Source organism: Felis catus, chromosome A1, assembly GCF_018350175.1.
Source record: "Felis catus isolate Fca126 chromosome A1, F.catus_Fca126_mat1.0, whole genome shotgun sequence".
Lineage (NCBI taxonomy): Eukaryota > Metazoa > Chordata > Mammalia > Carnivora > Felidae > Felis > Felis catus.
Window position 1 is genome coordinate 121,248,652 of NC_058368.1, and position 20,020 is coordinate 121,268,671.

The window sequence follows — 20,020 nt, forward strand, 5'->3', positions numbered from 1 at the left end:
AAAGACAATGTAGCTAATGGGTGCCCATCACCTGCACTTTGTTGTGACCTGTACGCTTACCATTTCTCCACAGCCTAAGAGGGAGGGAACTGACAACTACCGTCCACCAGCTATACACAGCTGATGCCTTGCTTGCATTCAATTCTCACTACACGCCTACAATCATAAAAGCTGGTATTTACTGATTACTTACTATGTTCTGGGTGCTGTTCTAGGGACTTTACATGTATTTGCACAAGGTACCCGGCCAAGGATGTACACTGGAGGCTGAATGCAGCATACATGTACTAAGCCCTGAAACGGGACCACATCAGCCTTGTGGTAGGAGTGCCTCTTTGTGTGACTCATCTGCCCAACGAGATGTCCTTCCCAAAGATACACAGAGGCACGCAGGGAGGTATGGTGGAAGTCTTGACGGCATCCTCATGTGGCTGCTCCTGTTGCCATTCACTTGCTGATCTGTCATAGCTAGACAGTGGTAGAGGCAGGATTTGAATCCAGGTACTCTGACTCTAATCCCATAAATGGCCTTTTGAGAGCAGCTTGAGATAAGCTTTAATATTACATATACCTTGAGGACAGAAATTCCGAATGCCTTATTCACTGACGTCGTCCTAGTATCCAGAACAGGGTCAGTGCACACAGGCACTAGTAAATTTTGTTAACTAACCAACCCCCTCAATGGCTTGCTTAAGGTCACACAGATAGTAGGAGTTAACTGCTGGGATTTGAATGCAAACCACTCTGACTTGAAAGCTCTTGTTCTGGGGCGCCTGGGTGGCTCAGTCGGTTGATTGTCTGACTTCAGCTCAGGTCATGATCTGCAGTTTGTGGGTTCAAACCCTTCATCGGGTTCCATACTGACAGCTTAGAGCCTGGAGCCTGCTTCAGATTCTGTGTCTCCCTCTCTCTTTGCCTCTTTCTCTATCAAAAATAAATAAACATTAAAATTTAAAAAAAAAAAAAAAAGCTCTTTTTCTTTCCAAAATAACATTCTGTCAGTGTTAGCCATTTGTTGAATTTATTGATCTCTAATTATGTGCTCAGGAATCTGGGGCTACAAAGATGAATAAGGTTTCGTTCCTACTCTCAAAAAGATGGGATAGCAATTGTCTGCAAGAATCCATATTCCTGGAATCATATTCCCTTATTCACACACCACAAGTCCAAATGATAGAAGCCCATGGTACATTTTAAGCCAAGAGTGCCTGTCCTGTCTGCCAAACCCAGGATTATAAAAGTGGCCCACCAAGGTCCGCTGGCCTCGTTTATTGTCTTGCATACACCATTTGCTGCGTGTATTCATAGAACACTGTTGTGGGGAGAATAAATTAAATCTGTGCAAACTTGGATAGTCAGATCCCCATGCTAGCTTCTCTAGATTCCTTTGAAGTGATGGCCACAGGCCAGTTTTTATAAGGACCTCCATGCCTTCCTACCTTCTCCCCTGTCTAAAGGTTTACAAAAAGAAACTTAAGTTAGAAAACTCAGCTGGGAAAGTTGCTCCTAAAAGCAGCAGCCAGGTTCTGATGAGAAACATTAACTCAGGGTTTAACTCATTTTCCTTCCTGGTTTTGTTTCTATAATATTTAGGAGACAGGAGGTAGTTTGAAGAGAAGCGTGTTTAAAACAAAAATCTCCAAATTCATTCGCTGAATTCCGCAGTACTGTGTGAGCAATCTCTTAATAATCCTACATCAATAGGAGAGAAGTTGTAACTAGTTCACTTCATGTAATTATAGGGCAGTTTTCTGCCAGGCTTTAAAGATAGACTTTGAAATGTTGCTTTTTTCATTTGCCTCCTGCTGTGTGTGGGGAGTGGCTGAGGCTCCTGGGACACAGGCCAGAGCTAAATGGGGGCCAACTAGAGAGGGAGGCACCCAGCTTTGGTTCCTGCTTTCCTGCGCTCACACTACTGGGAACACAAATATCTTACCAAAATGGTCTCCTGTGGGAAGCTCAGGGCCTAGAACTACTACCTAAATCCTCTCATCTTGAGATCAGATAAGAATTGAGAAAGCCATGGTCCCAATAAGCTTACGGCAAGATGTATAGCAGAAAGCTTCAGATTTCCTACTAGACAGTAGTTCTGCAAGTATGGTCCCTGACCAGCAGCATGAGCACCGCCTGGGAGCTGGTTAGAAACGCAAGTTATTGAACCCGGCCCCACAAAAAACCTAATTCTGGGGGCAGGCCCCAGCAATCTGTGCAGCAACAAGGCTTGATGCACGCAAAAATTTGAGAACTGCTTCTAGGGGCATGATGTTGAAGAGCATTATCCTACTTAGCTTTGTCCAGGTGAGAGTCCTAACTTTTAAAGAGAGATTTATTCAAACGATGCATATCTAAACACTAAGACCTCTGGAGTTGAGCAGAGAGCGATTTAGATTCAGGCTCTTCCACTCAGGAGCCATGGAGCCCTGGACAAGTTATTGAACCTCTCTGAGCAGCAGTGTGCTAGCAGCTGGTTAACGAACAGCTCTCTGTGGGAAGTAGAGTGTTTGCCCATCTCCATGGTGTGAATACTCCCATCTTGGCTACCCACGTGATGGTCAGTCAAGTGAAAAAATTCATGAAAATTGAACAGTGAGCTCTACCCATGTGAGCTGCTGTCAGCACACCACTGTCTCTAGGACTCAGTTTCTTCATCTGTCATAGGGATGAAATGTCATATTTACCTCATAGGGTTGTTGGAATGTGGAAATGGAAACATAATGACAGTGGGCTTTTCTTGAGCACTTGCCATGTGCTAAGCATTGAATATGCACTATCTCATAACCATGAGATAGCAGCTCTTATTCCTAACATTTTATTTATGGGGAAACAGCTGAAGTCACATGTCCAAAGGGACAAAGCCACCAAGTGGGGGAGTCTCAGCTTGATTCCAGAGCCTATGGGTGAGAGACATGTGCACAGACTTCTTAGCACAGTGATTGGCACCAGGCATCACTCAGTAAGTGGTAGCTATTTGATAAAAATGAACTTCCTAAATGCCCCTATTCTTTTGGAAGGAAGGATCAAGAGTTAATGCTAAATGTATTTTCTCAGTCACAGAAGCCACATTCATTTTCTTCCGAGAGGAAGCACCAGTGTCTTAGTTCATTTGGGCCACTCTAACAAATACCACACACAAAGTAGGTGGCTTATAAGTAGCAGAAATGTATTTCTCACAGTTAGGAACGCTGGCAAGTCCAAGATCAAGGCACCAGCAGGGTCAAGTTCTGCTGAGAGCCATCTTCTTGGTTCAAAAACAGTGTCTTCTCACATGATGGAAGAGCTAGGCATCTCTGTGTGGTCTCTTGTATAAAAGTACTAACCCCATTTTTAAAGGCTCCACCCTTATGACCTAAGCACCTCCCTAACGCCCCACCTCCTAAGAACATAATCTTTGGGGGTCAGGATTTGAATATAGGAATTTGGGGGGACACACAATATTCAGACCATGTCAGCCAGTTTGCCTGATGGGAGAACCGGCTGTTGGTTATTCATAAAACAGAGGATGAGCGCCTAATAGTCACAGAGAATACAGCAACTCAGACTCATCTTGATAGAGGTGTAAGCTCCTCTTCCTGTCCCCATATCAATTTGATATATGTTTTTTTCCAAGTTTTATCTGTGCCTATATACCAATATATGTACACATACTCATAGGTAATTTCTTACTGAGACATAGTAGCAGGTTTTTTTTACAATTTGCTTGAATACATCATGGACATCTTTCTGATGGCAGTCCACAGTGATATATCTCATTCTCTTAAATCTGCTTAGCGTTCCACAGTAGTAACACACCATCATTTATCTAAACAATCCTGCACTTGACAATCTTTTATATAGATTCCTGCAAAGATCTGTAGGAGAAATTTCTAAAACTACCATTCCTAAGTCAAAAAGAAAATACAGTTTAAATCTTGATGAATATACCCAAATTGCCTTCTCAAAGTAAAATTTTAAGCTCCCGACATTCAAGAAGGGAAGTGTCTTGTTTGTCCATCCTCTCACAGACATTGGCATTCCTCCGATGATTTTTTAAAACTTTTCATTATGAAAATGTGTACACATAAAATATAGAGGAGTCAGTAGTACTGAATCACTGTGTACCCGTCATGTGGCTTCCACAACAATGAACATAAAGCCAATCTTATTTCATCTAAACCTCACTCACCTTCTCCCTCAAAGTTAAATTGAGACAAAGCCCATGTGTTCTTTTCTTTGATCTATAAACAACTCAGTGAGTACCTTTAAGAGGTAGGGACTCTGCCTGTTTTTTTTTTTATTTTTTCTTAACATTTATTTATTTTTGAGACAGAGAGAGAGCATGAACAGGGGAGGGTCAGAGAAAGAGGGAGACACAGAATCTGAAACAGGCTCCAGGCTCTGAGCTGTCAGCACAGAGCCCGACGCAGGGCTCAAACCCACGGACCGCGAGATCATGACCTGAGCCGAAGTCAGATGCTTAACCGACTGAGCCACCCAGGCATCCCTCTACCTGTTTTTTTTTTTTTTTTTTTTGAGAGAGAGAAAGAGAGAGTGCACACACACCAGCTCGGGAGAGGTGCAGAGGGGGACAAAGAAAGAAAGAGAACCTCCAGCACGTTCCACACTCAGCCCAGAGCCCCACGTGGAGTTCAATTCCAAGACCCTGGGATCATGACCTGAGCTGAAATCAAGAGTCAGACACTCAATGGACCGAGCCACCCAGGCACCCCAGAACTCTATTTTTTTAAACTTAGCCTCAGTACCATTATTGCATCTAAAAATTCCTTGATATCAAAGATCCAGTTGGTTTTCAAATTTTCCCAATTAGCTTATAATTTTTTAATAATTGGTTTGTTTGAATCAAGATCCACCAAGGTCCATATGTTGCATGTGGTTGATATGCCTCTTAAGTGTCTTAATCTGTAGGTTTCACACACACACACATACCCTCTTCTTTTTTTTCTTGTAATACATGAGAGGAATTGGGTCATTTTGTCATGTAGTTTCCTATTTTGTGAATTTTTCTTGTTGTATCCCTCTGGTATCATTTAATACGTTCTTCAATCCTCTGTGTTTCCTGTAACTGATCATTAGATCTAGAGTTATGCTGTCCAATATAGGAGTCACAAGTCACATGCGGCCATTTTACTTTAACTTTAAATTAATTAAAGTAAATAAAACCTCAAGTCCAGTTGCTCAGTCACATTAGCCACATGACAAGTGCTAAGTAACCACATGTGGCTAGTGGCTTCTGTATTAGTACAGAATAGCACATTTCCATCATCACAGAAAGTTCTATTGGACAGAATGCTTCTAAAGGCATCATGGGATTCTATGGTGACTGGTAAATTATTTTTTTTCTCATACATGCTTAAGAGCAAAGATGAACACCCTGGAGTCTGCATTACTAGGCAGTCTCAGGTAATATAAGGGAAGTATCTTATGTGTGCCAGACTCTACTCCGCCTGTTTTAAGTGGCAGCTGGCTGTGTTTTCAGAAGATGATTAGATGTTTATAATGAGTGCCTCAGGTATGTATGAGATTCTGTGGTGTCAGAGGTCAGCAGCTCCCCGGCATGCAAGCAGCCTTGATCCTTTCCCGCCTCCTTGGAGGGAAATTGAGGGTATCAGTGCGAATCTGTGAGGGCTTAGTCTTGCAATTATTACAAGACACGCTGGTTCCTGGATATTCCTAAACATTTCTCCTTTGTCAGAGGTGCAGGTGCTTCTGGCTGGAGCCTTCTTTCTGAATTGTGCCTTTGTCTTGGCATGTGGGTAATGAGCATATTCCATAGCGCACCAGACAGGTTTCTTAACTTGCTTCTGTGATATTTTGCAAAGTCTAGAGGGGCCATGGGGATGTAGGGGAGGTCAGCTGCAACTGACAATGGAGAAATCTGACTGGCTGTGTATTTTAGCAGGGGCCTCCACAGGTATCCAATAAAACATTAACGAAACTATGAGGACATGGATGCTTCTGAGTCCATAGGAGATAGTATAGAAAACAAAGCATTTAGTGAGGGTTAGGAGACCATCATTCATGGATTCATTCATTCTGGAAGTACTCATTGGGCCAGACTTGGCACTTGGCACTAGGATCAGTGGTGAACTAGATTAAAGTTTCTGCCCTCATAAAATCTCCAGACTGCTGAAGAAGACAGATCAGTACTTTAACACCCCCTGACAGATACCATGATCAAGATGCTAGAGAGTGTCATAAAACATAAAACTGGGAGAGATCCCTGACCCTGCCATGAATGTGGAGGGACATGAAGTTGAAGCTGAGACCTAGAAGACAAGTAGGAATTGGACAGAAGGAGAGGGTGGAGTGCAGGAAGAATGTTCTGGGAAGAACTTAAGAGGTGAGCATGCATGAGGCACTGGCAGAAGACAAAGTATGGTTTGGCTGCAGCAGGCAGTGTGAGAGGAGAATGGCCAGAGTCAAGAGTAGAGAGATAATCCATGGACTGATGAATGGAAAAGATGTTATACACACACACACACACACACACACACACACACACACAGGAATATTATTCAGCCATAAAAAGGAATTAAATCTTGGCATTTGTAATGACATGGATGGATCTAGAGAGTATAATGCTAAGTGAAATAAGTTAGTCAGAAAAGACAAATACCATATGATTTCACTTTTATGAGGAATTTTTTTTAATTTATATTTTATTTTATTTTTTTCAATATATGAAGTTTATTGTCAAATTGGTTTCCATACAACACCCAGTGCTCATCCCAAAAGGTGCCCTCCTCAATACCCATCACCTACCATCTCCTCCCTCCCTCCCCCCATCAATCCTCAGTTTGTTCTCAGTTTTTAAGAGTCTCTTATGCTTTGGCTCTCTTCCACTCTAACCTCTTTTTTTTTCCTTCCCCTCCCCCATGGGTTTCTGTTAAGTTTCTCAGGATCCTTATATGAGGAATTTAAGAAACAAAACAAACAAGCAAATGGAATAAAATAAGGGAGAGAGAAGGCAAGAAACAGACAAGTATAGAGAACAAACTGATGCTTACCAGAGGTTAGTATCATGGAAGGATGGGTTAAGTAGGTGATGAGGATTAAGGAGTGCACTTGTCATGATGAGCACAGGGTGATGTGTGGATCTGTTGAATTACTATATTATATACCTAAAACTAATATGTATGTTAACTAACTGGAATTAAAATAAAAACTTAAAAAGAGTAGATAGCTAAGAACTGAGTAAATCCCACAATGTAAGTCATATCTTCCTGTGCCTCAGTTTATTCCTCCACCAAACAGGCATAATAATGACCATCCAATGTTGTGGGTAGAGCCCAATGACATAGCAAATGCAAAAGTATTTTCCAAACTATATCCTAAAATCCCAGTTACAGAAAGACAAGAGGTTCTAATATGGTCCAATTTCACCTCTGGAGCATGGGTGAATTAGGGAGCTGTGTAATAGTGTTGGAACAAGCTACTGCTGGTTCACAAAATGCAATAATGCACATCTTATGTCCTCCCAACTTCATATTCAGTAATGTCAGGTTGGTAGCCAAGGTAGGAGTATTTACACCATGAAAACTGGCAAACGCTGCAAATCAGAGGCTTTTGCTTGCTTTTGAGAGCTGGTTTACCAGCACACCACTCAGTGAAGGTGAAAGTAATGAAATGAATAAGAACCTGCCCAGCAATTACCAAGGAATGTCTATGGACAACAAAAAAAAAATAGTTTTGAAAGAGTGACTCTTTTCACACTTTCTGCTACCTGCAACAGGCCTACCCAACACCAGCCCTTAGGAAAGAGAACAGGAGAGCCACTCCTTCATGCCAACCCATTCCCAGACGTGACCAAGGAGTATCAGTGACACCCAGGTCACAGAAGTGAGATTGGAGCCTCTCAGATCAACAGCTGCTGAGAGCTGCTTTCTTTGGCTCGTGTGGCCAATGATAAATTGGATTTCAATGTTCTGAATAGGCGGAAAAAGATATCTCCTTGCTCCCCTCTGCTCCCTTTCCTGGAGCTGCCAGCTGGTATTTCTTGTCACTCATCATGGTTGCTTGCAGTGGAGATTATACACTTAGTGAAGAGAACATGTGGGAAAGAAAGAGTCTTCAACAGTGGGAGGGTCTAAGGCAGGTATCTGCTGGAAAAACCGGGACATGGATATAGCTCAAAGCACATTTGAAACAATGGGACCTTTCTAAAGGGTGACCTAGAAAAATACTATATTTATCTGTGGATATCTGAGGCTAACACACTTGCACACTCCCAATCCTGGAGAAATAACTAGCTGAGCATGTTAGCAATTTACCTGAGGACCAGAGATGGCAAAAGACGAAGTTGGAATCAGTTCAAATGACATGGTATAGCATATTATTTGTTTGTTTGTTTCATTTATATATTCAACAAATACTTATTGGGCTTTCTGGGTGCTCTGAGAATGTAAAGTCTCTGCCACAAAGGCAGAGAGTGCGCCTATCTTATATACTGTAGGGGTGTCCATACATTTCTGTTGGAGGAATGCATGGATGGCATCACTTTGCCAGTAGTCACGGGTATAGAGATGAACAAGCCATAGGCCCTGATGCTACAGAGTTCAATGTCTGGAGCACAGACAGACAAGGAAACCAGCAATTACACCACAGGGTGAAGAGTGCTGTGACAGGGGGACTGGCAGGGTTGCTGGGTGCAATGGCTCACAAGAAAAGGAGACCCAACTCAGCCTTGGGGGAGGAGACAGTGAAGGCTTTCTGAAGACAGAGATGCAATACCAAAGATTTTGGCACCTATCTGGATATGACTTTATGGGAAAAAAAGAAAACTGTTCCTGTAATTTGCAGTATCTCGTATTCCTAGGAGGACTACAGGCTCTATCTTAGAATGAAAAATGATTGCAAATAACTTCCAGAATACTTCTGTAGCTTAATCATCAGAGACATCTTTGATTTCTCAGGGACTTTCAGAAAGTTTTCCTAAATTCGGGATTTCTACTTAAATGACCCTGTGCCCAGTGCAAGAGATGACATGAAGGTCTCCAGCGTCACTCACTCCCAACATTGGGACCAGCTCCATAGGCAGGCAGGTACTTCTTCTCCCAGGTCATGTCTGTCCCAGTGGTATAAATGAGAGGAATGCTCTAAATTTTCATTTGACAGAGACAGACAAACTGCGGATTTGCAGAAGGTCCTTATGATGAAAATCGTGGCTTCAAGGACAGCTGAACTGAAAGAAAAGATTTCTAACCTCCCAGAGCTTGCTGTTTTCAACAGGGGTCATGCGGGCTTTTTTCTTTGGTATCACCAAATTAAAGGGCTAATAGGTATAAATACACACACACACACACACACACACACACACACACACAACATGCAAGTCTTATGGGATTGAGATGAACTAAGAAGCAAACTGAAATCAAGATGTAACTTGTGACAGTAGAGGGCAAGCACAGCCACCTCAGTGTTTGTCTTCAAAGTCCTTTTCGCCGAGGGTCTGGGAGCACTCCCCATCACTTCATGCCTCACCACAACAGCCTATCCTGCTAGTGACACCTTGACTTCACTGGCCAATCTAAGAAGGACCACGTACACGGATGTAGAGAGAACAGTAGCATAATAAATCACATTTTTTCCATGACTCATATGTTAACAGTTACCAACATTTTGCTCATTTGGTTTTGTCTCATACATCACCTTTATTTCTGGAATGTTTTAAAGATGTCCCTGGAGCTTTGACCATTCACCTTAGTATCCTATTGTGTTTAGAGTGAGAAGGAATAGTAAGAATTACTGTCTTTGCTTTGAAGTTGAGGAAACTGAGGCTGAGAGAGGTTCAGGGCGTCACTCACGGACACAAATTTATAAGTTATGTACCACGTTCTAGGCGTTACCTCCAGCCCCCAACCATATTGCCTTGTTATGAGAAATGTCTGCTGTTTGCCTGGGTCATACTGTCCCTCGCCATTCCTCCTTCAGCTGCAGAAATCTTCACGTGGAGGTGGAAGAGAGAAAAGGCTTGGGGGAAGAAGCCAGTGTACATGTAACCAGAGCTTTTTACTATTTTTTCCTAAGCCAGGGAAGGTAGTGATGGTGGGACAGTCATTTGATTCATCTTTCTTCCCTGTGCATGTTGGATTTGGCTCAGACTCTCAGAGCATATGGAAAGAGACTCATTCACCATGTGCCACACCAATTGGAAAAGCTCACTCTGGAAATGAGGATAATGGAAGGGAGCAGAATCGCCTCCCAGGATGTGAGAAAACTAACCCCCCCCCCTTGTCTCTTAGGCTTCCATGTACCTCTGGAGCCTCCTCACAGGTGCCTATGCCCTCCTAGAAGAAGAGATTACAATGGAAATGCTTTGATTCCCTGAAGAATTCAGTGCTATCCCATTGAACAGCTCTGGGACCTGGCACCCAGCCCATTTCAAAAACAATCCCAAGCTATTTACTAAGAACCAGCTTATGTTAGGAGTCAGGGATATAGCTATGAACATGTCTGGGATTACCTCCTATGATAGGGGAATGAGATCACCCCAAAGCAATCTCAAAGAAATATTTGCAGGGAAAAACGAAAGCATGCTAAGGGTGACCCTAAAATGGGGCTAAGAATTGTGAATAGTTCTTTCTCTGTCCCCTGGCATAGACTCCTGCCTCTTGCACTTTTTCCTGCTCTAAGACCCTTGATAATCCAGAAAAGAGGCAGGAGGAACCAAGGGAAAGAAGCTTGGCATACTTGATTGATATTTGATTGATAGAAGAAGGCAGGAATGCCATGCCCACTGATTAAAAGTGGCAAGAGATAGATAACAAAGGAAACTGTCAAGCTGCAGTGTCCCAGCTCTGTACCTAGGACTGGAAGAAGAGAGGTCTGAGACAAAGGACTAAAGGAAGATGATATAAAGAGAAAGCTATATGACAAAAGTCACAGAAGAGAATGGAGTTTTAGATGGACATACAGGGCCACTAAAAAGAACCTTCCTTACATTGGTTCCTTTCCCATCTCTCATCACCGTATTCTTTTCCTCCATAACACTTCAAATTGTAATTATATCTTTACTTATAAATTTAATCTTTGTTTCTACAACTAGACAATACCTGGCATAGTTGTCCCTCAAAAATCCATTTACTGAAAGACTGAATGGCTGACAAGTAGGACTGGAAAAGTCAGGCCAGAAGATGTAACAACAAGCTTATCACTCCTCTCTCCTCCTTTGGGCGAAAAATCCTTATTTATTGAACACTTACTATTTGCCAAGCATCCTACAAGTACTCTATGTGATTTATTTCATTAGTCCTCCTAGCAAACCCATGAGGAAGTGTGTTCATAGGTCCCCAAGACCCCCCTCAGATTCAGTGATTCACTAGAAGACCTCACAGAACTCAGCAAGCTGTTACAGTCACAGTTAACAGTTTACGGCAGTGATAGAATACAGATTAAAGTCCGAATCAAACACACACACACACACACACACACACACACACACACACAGGGCAGAGTCCAGAAAGGACCAGTCACAAACTTTTGGTTGTCCTCTCCCCGAAGAGTTGCACAGACAACACTTAGCTTCACTCAGCGACAATGCATGACAGCACCCGTGAAGTAGTGCCAACCAGGGAAGCTGACCCAAGACTTGACGTCTGGGGTTTTTATTGGAAGCCAGTCAGGTAGGCATGACCGACCTCCTGTGTGGGTGACTTTAGTCTCCAGCTTCTCCAGAGGTCAGGGTTCTACCAGCACATGGCTCCAGGCTCCCACCATAAATCACATTATTAGTTTAGACTCTCTGGTGTGACCCGAGGACCCCAGTATACAAAGTCTCTCTTAAACAGGCAGGATATTCCTAGGGCTTAGAGGCTATCTCCCACGTCAGCTGCCAAACGTTTCGCTGGAACAGGCAGGGTTTGAATAACCTAGACTTGCTGTGTACTGCACACAGAGGTATGGTGTTAGTCCTAATTTGTGGATGATCTAAACCAAGGATCATGAAGGCTAAGTGATTTGGTCAAAGTAACAAAAGCCACAATGCAAACAGACATCCTACTTGAATGTAACATCTATGTTCTGTTGTGCCCTCATGTCTCCCTTAAAGAAGTAAAGTTCTCTATGAAGAAAAGTAACTCACATAGAGTATCTCATAAGCCTGGCCTCAAATATGAATGCCCAGATTCAGGGATTTCCACTTAGGAAGAGCATAATACTGTGAACCTTCTGGTGATCTCAAGTCCCCAACTAGCAGATGGTCTTGATCCTATTGGGCACTGGCATGTTCTCCCTTCTCACCAGAGGAGACAAAACGTGTGCACAAGGGCCAACCAGCACATTCTAACATACACTCCAATGCCCAAAATCTGCTCCAAAAGGATGATCATGGTGAGGGAGGGAGGTAGGGTGGCCCAACTGGCTAAGCTGCAACTAGGAAGTTAAGATCCAGGACAGTCAGTTGACTCTTTTCTCACCAGTAGAGTAAAATCACATTTATCTTACCCAGCATTCCCACGGCCTGTTCTGCTAATCCGGTAGAGTGGTCCAGATGCAAATGCAAAATCACATTAGCAGATAAAGCTCCTGAGAAGCCAGTCAGCAAAGAAATCTATGTGACTTTGTTTAACTCAGTGTTTCCTGAACTTGAGTATAGAACGCTTTTTCGAGCATGTATAGGACCAAATTATTAAAATTCAGGACAATTTGGAAAATATGGCCCAAATTATCTTTTTTTTTGTTTCCCAGCTTATGCCAATAAACCTACTTTCAAATTGTTATTGTCAGTCATATTGATTCACCTGGCACATACCCATTTCTTCCAGGAATGACAATTTCTGGATATTTCTTGATTAGTTCACAAATTCATTCATTCTTCAAGCATTTGTCAAATACCTGCTTGTCTCCAGGTTTCAGAGACAGAGATACAGAGGTGCTTTACACACACCTTCTGAACTCTTCAGCAGAGAATTCAGAGTCTACTGAATAATAACTTGAGCCAAAGGCCAGGATGGTTTTTCCTGGTCCACTCTCCAGTGATGGGCAATCTCATAACCAGCTCAGGAAGGTAAGCACTTAGCTCCACATGTTGATTTTGGCCCCACCTGATTCCAGGAATAGAGAGAAGCAGGCCAAACCCTTTCTAAACCAGTGGGGAGTGTCACCAGTGCACAGTGAAGAGCTCAGTACATAGTAGCAGATGGAGTTCTCATCCCAACTCGGCCTTTTCCTTTGTACTGTGGTGATTCTGTTGCACTTGGGCTCCTTTTCTCTGACCCTGTTACCAGTCCACATGACTCCTTCCGTATTTTCAAATTGGAAATAAGCTCAGAGCTCATTGGCAATGAGACTTCCTGCTGTTTCTGGATTCTACTATTTGGCTATTTCATTGTTATGCAGTCTTATTGTTTCCGGGTTTTTAATATGTCCTAGTCCGGACTTGTACAGTGTCAGGTGTCAGAAAGTAACTCCCAAGTAGTTTAAGTAGTAAGCAAAACATTGCAGATAAGTAAGTTGATCTTATTTAAGTATCCTTCAAGCACAGCTGGACCTAGGCATTCAAATTTTATTGTCAAGTCTCTTGTCTGTCTAGTTCTCTTATCTATCCATATCTCTATTTCTGCTGTCTCCTGTGTCTTCATTCAGGAAGATGTGTCTTTTGGTCGGGAAATATCACCACTAGTACTCCAAGGCTTACCTCCTCAAGGCACATGATTCAAGAGAGCATCTATATATCAAACCTCTGAGAAGATTCTAGCTGGCCCTGTTTGTGGCAGATGACTGCTCTGTACAAAGCACTATGCTAGGGGTATTTGGGTTCCCTGGCTGGCCTGGGCCACATAGCCCTGTGTGTGTGATATGACCAGAGTGAATGCTATGCCATTCAGAAAATGAGAGCAAACAGGTGGTTCCTCAAAGAAGGAATGCTAGCCATAATTTTATTACTAACATTCATTACTACAACATACTTTTTTTAAAATATAATTTATCATCAAGTTAGCTAACATGCAGTGTGTATGGTGTGCTCTTGCCTTCGGGAGTAGATTCCCATGATTCATCGCTTCCATACAACACCCAGTGCTCATCCGGACAAGTTCCCTCCTCCTTTTACTGCTAATGTCTCTGCATGACCGTGTTTCCGTGTTTCCTTGTTTCTTGGTTCCATGTATTATTCCTCCATCAAAAGCATGGCCCTCATGGCTCTCAGACCCTACTGCGGTGACAAATGAATAGACAAATTACAGGACCATAGAAGTCTTGAGCCTTTCGAATCTCAGAGAAGGAAAGCTTCGGGGGTACATGCGAGCTTCCACTGGATCATCTGGCTTTTTGAAAATCACCAGGAAAAAGGGTTTGGTAATGGCTTGGCTTTGAGACCTCCACACCCACTTTATCCCCATTCCCCTCCCACCCACACCTGTAGAGACAGAAAACAATTGTGGGTGATAAAACCTATTACCAACAATGTGACGGGTGATAGCTGATGTGGAACGCAGAGTCATTTTCCCCTGAGAGAACAGTTGAGAACCGGATAGAATCAACCAGCTGAGTCTCTTCAGGTGCTTAACTTTTATGTGAGGGCTCTGGAGTTCAATAATTCATGCTAATGCAGCCAGCAGCAAGCAAATTGCATTCACACTCTATTCAGATTTTGATTATAAAACAGAGACCCAAATGAGTTTTATGATGGAAAAACATACTTGGTGACTTCAGCTGGATGAAAGAGAATGAGGATGATAGAAACACCACGCCTTGAGGTCAAAAGAGCCTAAGTCAGTCTTGGGGCTGCCACACGCTGGCTGTGTGACCTTGCGCCATAACACTGAATGTCTCAGAGCTTCTGTTTCTTCATCAGTACAATGGGGTGACACCACCGACTTCATAGGATTTTGAGATGATGTAAATGACAATACATGAAGAGTGCAGTAAAGCAGTAATGTGAGACAAATTTCTGTGGCCTGCCAGTACCACAATAAACTTTAATTTCCTTCCTTTCTTCAGATTCTCTCCCTCTCTCTGCACCCACCTGCCCCACCGACCTTTTTTCAGCAGGAAGTCCGTAGTTCCTATAAGTATGAATGTAGAACTGAGAATGCCAGAGGAGGTTGAAGGGTAAGAAGATGTTAAGAATGGATTGACAGTTCGCTCCCACAAAGATGAAGGTGGCCAGGCAACTAGAACTATCTCAGGGTTTCAACGTACATACATCTTCAAAAAGATGTAAGCACTCCGTGCAATTTCGGTTTTAATATACTTGCTTAGTAGTCATTAAAATATGTAGCCACTTGCACTGGAGTATCTTCCAGAAAAGAAAGAAAAAAGGCAGCTTAGCCATTTACAAAGCCTACATCAAAACTCCATTGCTCCCATTTTAGTTAGAATAAGATGTAACGCAGACCAGGGCATCAAACTTGGTTGCTGGGGAGCTTGATGACAAAGTAGCTACTTGAATCGCACTCCAAGAGATTCTGGTCAAATAGATCAGGGATGTGGTCCAGGAGTCTGATACAGGTGAACCACAAACTTCATTTTGAAAAACACCGGCTTGGGCTCTTCGGGACAGACAAACTCAACCTCAGATCCTGAACCCACCACTTCCTACCTTCTCGAACTTGGGCAACTTTGTAACTTCTGATACATGGGAGTCTAATCACAGGTTGGCATGAGATTAAATAAGATATATTGAGATATATTGTGGAGTACCGAGCACAACGCCTGCCCGTAGGAAGGAGCACTCAGTAAATGTCAATTATTGACACTATCATGATTATGCAAAGTCAAAGAAAAGGGCTTCGGTTCTTTCTTTTCTTAATTTTTTTCATTCTTCCTCCCTTTTCTTTTACAAATCCATACTAACAGTGCATTAAGCAAGACGGAAGTTTATTTAGCTTCCAGACGAAAGTCTGGAAGTGAAAGTAGTTCAAGACTTGTGTGACAGCTCTGCAACCCAGACTACTTCCTTCCCTCTTTCAGTGTGACCCTCATCCTCACTGTTCAAGATGGCAGCTGGAACTCCAGCAGTCATGTCTGCATTCCACATGGCAAAGTGGAGGAAAGGAAAGAGAAAATCAATCTCTGTCAGTAACGACACTTCCTAAAATTCGCTTATATCCCATTGGGCAAAACTTAACTGTCCGGAGAGGCTGGCAAATGTGATCGGCGTTCCAGGTGGCCATGTACCCCCCAAAATGTGATTTATTTTACAATGGAAAATTGGGAGAAAAAATATGGAGGGACAACTGTTGTTCCCTGCTATACCCAGCCCAGGGAGTCTAACAGATTCAAATCATTCTTCAGAAATCCTCTGCTCTCATTCTGCTTGCACCTGCTTATTTCTCAGATAAGAAACTTCTCCAAAGAGGTAGTTGCATAATCTGTGGATCCTACTCAGCTTGGCTTATTTTCTTCCTAAATTGCTTTCATACCTTTTACTTTTCATTCCCCAGTTTCATTCATTTTATTTCTACTATCCAATTTTTTTCAATTTTCTTTTTTACATAATCTCCATACCCAACATGGGGCTCAAACTCACAACCCAGAGACCAAGAGCCAAATGGTCTATTGTCTAAGCTAGCCAGGCACCCCTCTACTATTCAATTTTAATAGACAATACAATTATTTCATTGTAGAATAGTTAGAAAGCATGGCTAAGCACTTAGAAAAACAATTTTTTAATTTTCAAAAATATCACTGCTTAGAAATAATCACTCTTGAAATGCTGGTCTGGCCATCCAGCATTTTCTCAAGGTAAAAATATACGTATGTGTTTACAAGGAAAGCCTAGTTTTCGTTTATAATGAAAACATAACTGTTTTTAACCTCTTCTATTAAATTTAGTATATATCAGGAGTAATTCTCATATAGATTCTCTCATCAATTTTAATGACTGCAGGGTTTTCCACTGTGTGGGTGTATCATAATTTATTCAACCAGTTCCGTTTATAATCTCCATAACGCTGTGCTAAACCTCCTAGCCCACGCATCTTTGCTCACGTGTCCCCAAGTTTCCCGAGGATGAGCTGTGTTCCTGTGGTTTTCTTTTTCCCTAGGCTCCCTTTACTGTATCCAGGGACCAGCAGAAAAGCACTTCTCTATCATCCCGTCAGCAAGGGACTATTCAGATCTTGTCTCTACCCCTAAACTGCTTGAAATTCCTTTTCAAGTAACATTGCGGTCTCGGAAGGTTCTTGGAGAACTGGAACACTGCCTGCTTACACCCCCTTATGAGTAGCAAGACCACCCCCCGAGAAAGGGGACTATGTCACCCCACTGCTGAGGAAAGCACAAAGTAAAATACAATGCAAGTGACCCTGAAGGGCTATTAAACATAAGTTATTAGAACCTTTAGTTTGCCAAACTGACTCCAAGCAAGACGAGAGTGAGGCCATTTCTCTGTGTAGAAACCAGTTTCAATTAGAAAAAAATGCACTTCACTAAAATAATTATTTGGATAGACAACTAATTTGACAGTTCTTTAGCTGATTTTTTTTAAAGTGCTGACTGATCTCTGACTAAATGTTTCTTTGTCTCAATGCTCCCTAATGATGCAAGCCCTCACAAGGTTTACACTTTCTAGACAAAGCGGAGGACAAATCATGCTGCAATCACTCTCACATAGCACTTTGTCTCTCTTTTTTAAAGCTTGGTTTTAGTAATTTCCACACCCATCATAGGGCTCAGACTCACAACCCTGAGATCAAGAATCTCATGTTTCTGGGGCACTTGGGTAGCTCAGTAGGTTAAGCGTCTGACTTTGGCTCAGGTCATGATCTCACGGCTCGTGGGTTCGAGCCCCACAAAGGGCTCTGTGCTGACAGCTCAGAGCCTGCAGCCTGCTTGGGATTCTGTGTCTCCCTCTCTCTCTGCCCCTCCCCTGCTCACACTCTATCTCTCTCTTTCAAAAATAAATATGTAAAAAAAAAAAAAATCTCATGCTTCTCCAAATGAGCCAGCCAGATGCCCTTCATACAGCACTTTGTATTTTCAGGGACTTCTCACCTCAGTTGTCTCCCTGTCAACACTGTGGAGTAGGTAGAACTGATATTATTAACCTTTCCCTACAGACGATGATTATACAAGATGCCATTTAGGGACACCTAGGTGGCTCAGTCAGTTGAGCGTCTGACTTGAGCTCAGGTCATGATCTCATGGTTCTTGAGTTTGAGCCCCGCATCGAGCTCTGTGCTGACAGATCAGAGCCTGGAGCCTGCTTCCGGTTCTATGTCTCCCTCTCTCTGCCCCTCCCCCACTCACGCTCTGTCTCTCTCTGCCTCTCAAAAATAAAGAAATGTAATAAAAAAAATTTGTAAGAGATGCCATTTATGGAGTATGTACTATGTATCAAGCAATATGCTAAATGCATTGTGAATATTATGTAGTCCTCACAACTGCCCTGATAAAGCACATATTCTATTATTATCCCATTTTATAAATGGATAGATTTATGAATGATTAAATGACTTGATCATGGTCACATGACAGGAAAGAGGTCAAGCCAGAATTCCAAATCAATATTCAGGCCCCAGAAAGAGTCACTGACTCACTCAAGTTCACAGAGTTGTGGCCAAAATCCTGTTCCCTGCAGAGTGATTAAGAACAGGGCCTCTAAAATCAGATAGTCTGAGTTCAGACCCACTATCTGCCTTTTCCCAGCTGTGTCCCCTTAGGCAAGGTACTAACCCACTCTGTGCCTCAGGTGCCCTACTTAGATATGGGCTAATAAGAATGTCTATCTCAAAGGTTAAAGAAGATGATCTACATCCAGCACTTAGCACATAGGGAGTGCTCAGTAATCAGTTAATAATGCTAAACATACTTCTGTCCCTCCAATCTGTAAGCTAAGTACATATTTCACTGGTCTGTGCCACTGCAGGTGCCAAGAGCAAAGGCCTTATGCAACTACCGAGGGCAGAATCCCGGTGACCTGAGGTTTAATAAGGGAGATGTCATCCTTCTGCGGAGACAGCTGGATGAGAACTGGTACCAGGGGGAGATCAATGGAATCAGTGGGATCTTCCCAGCCAGCTCCGTGGAAGTCATCAAGCAGCTGCCCCAGCCACCCCCTCTCTGCCGGGCCCTCTACAATTTTGACCTACGAGACAAAGACAAGAGTGAGAGCCAGGACTGCCTGAGCTTCCTCAAGGTACAATTCTAGGCAGCCATGGAGGTCACCAGCGACCACACAGATACTGTGCCACAACCTGGAGTTTTTAACACTTGCTAATTTTTAAAACATATATATTTTACACAGAAATGTTTATATATGTGTGTGTGTGTGCAAATGTATGTAAAGTATGTGTGTGTATAATTCAAAACTAAATGGAAGTTGCCAGAGAAATCTACTAAAGAGTTTGATGCAAATCCTTAAACCTTTTCTATTGCAATTACAAAAATAGGTATTCACACATTCATCCATTCATTCATTCATTCATTCTCGTCACTCTTGAACACCTCTTTGCAGGCCCTGGAGATGCAGCCTGAACAAGTCCCAGTCTCTGTCCACAGGCAGAGTAGTGGGACAGACAGATAGGTGGACAACAGTTTACAAATACATTTTGACAGTGTGCTGTGCAAAACTACAAATCTTACCTCTTTACCCTTTTATCTAAGGACATTCTTGCTGACCAAGTTCTGAGCATCTAATTCTACTCTTTACAACATTCTATTTTATAGTAAACACTGTATTCAAAACATTCCAAACACATACAATAACATAATTATACCTTTATATATAACTAACCTCTTACAAGTTGTATTTTCCAAGCACATTAATTAAGATTTTTTTCTGCCTTTTTTTTTATCAGAAAATTCTTCACATGTGCAAGTAACAACACTTCTACTAAAGTCTAGACTGCTTTAATTCTCTGTATTCGGTATTTATGATTCCTTAAACAGTCAAATTCTCTCACAGAAGCCAAAGTTGAGGTGATTTTCACTCTTCGCTGCTTACGAGAAGTACATCAATACTAGAAGTGGCACTGGTATAGCAGCTCAGGAAAGGTCTTTTCTTCTGCAAAACATTTTTATTCCACCACTACCAGAAATAAGACTTGCTGCAGATTGCCTCAGTCTCGATAACGTCACTGTA

General features: G+C 42.4%; 1 protein-coding gene across 7 annotated transcripts in view; it reads left to right on the forward strand.

The window, feature by feature from the left end:
- SH3RF2 (SH3 domain containing ring finger 2) overlaps nt 1-20,020 on the forward strand; it is a 143,920-nt gene that overhangs the window by 45,626 nt on the left and 78,274 nt on the right. For 6 of the 7 annotated variants that reach the window (XM_045060495.1, XM_019833843.3, XM_019833842.3 and 3 more), the window contains exon 3: nt 18,806-19,075. The exons of the other annotated variant lie outside the window; for it this stretch is intronic. In XM_045060495.1, the coding sequence (XP_044916430.1) occupies nt 18,806-19,075 (270 nt within the window). The remainder of the gene's footprint in view (nt 1-18,805; nt 19,076-20,020) is intronic. 7 annotated transcript variants of the gene reach the window in all.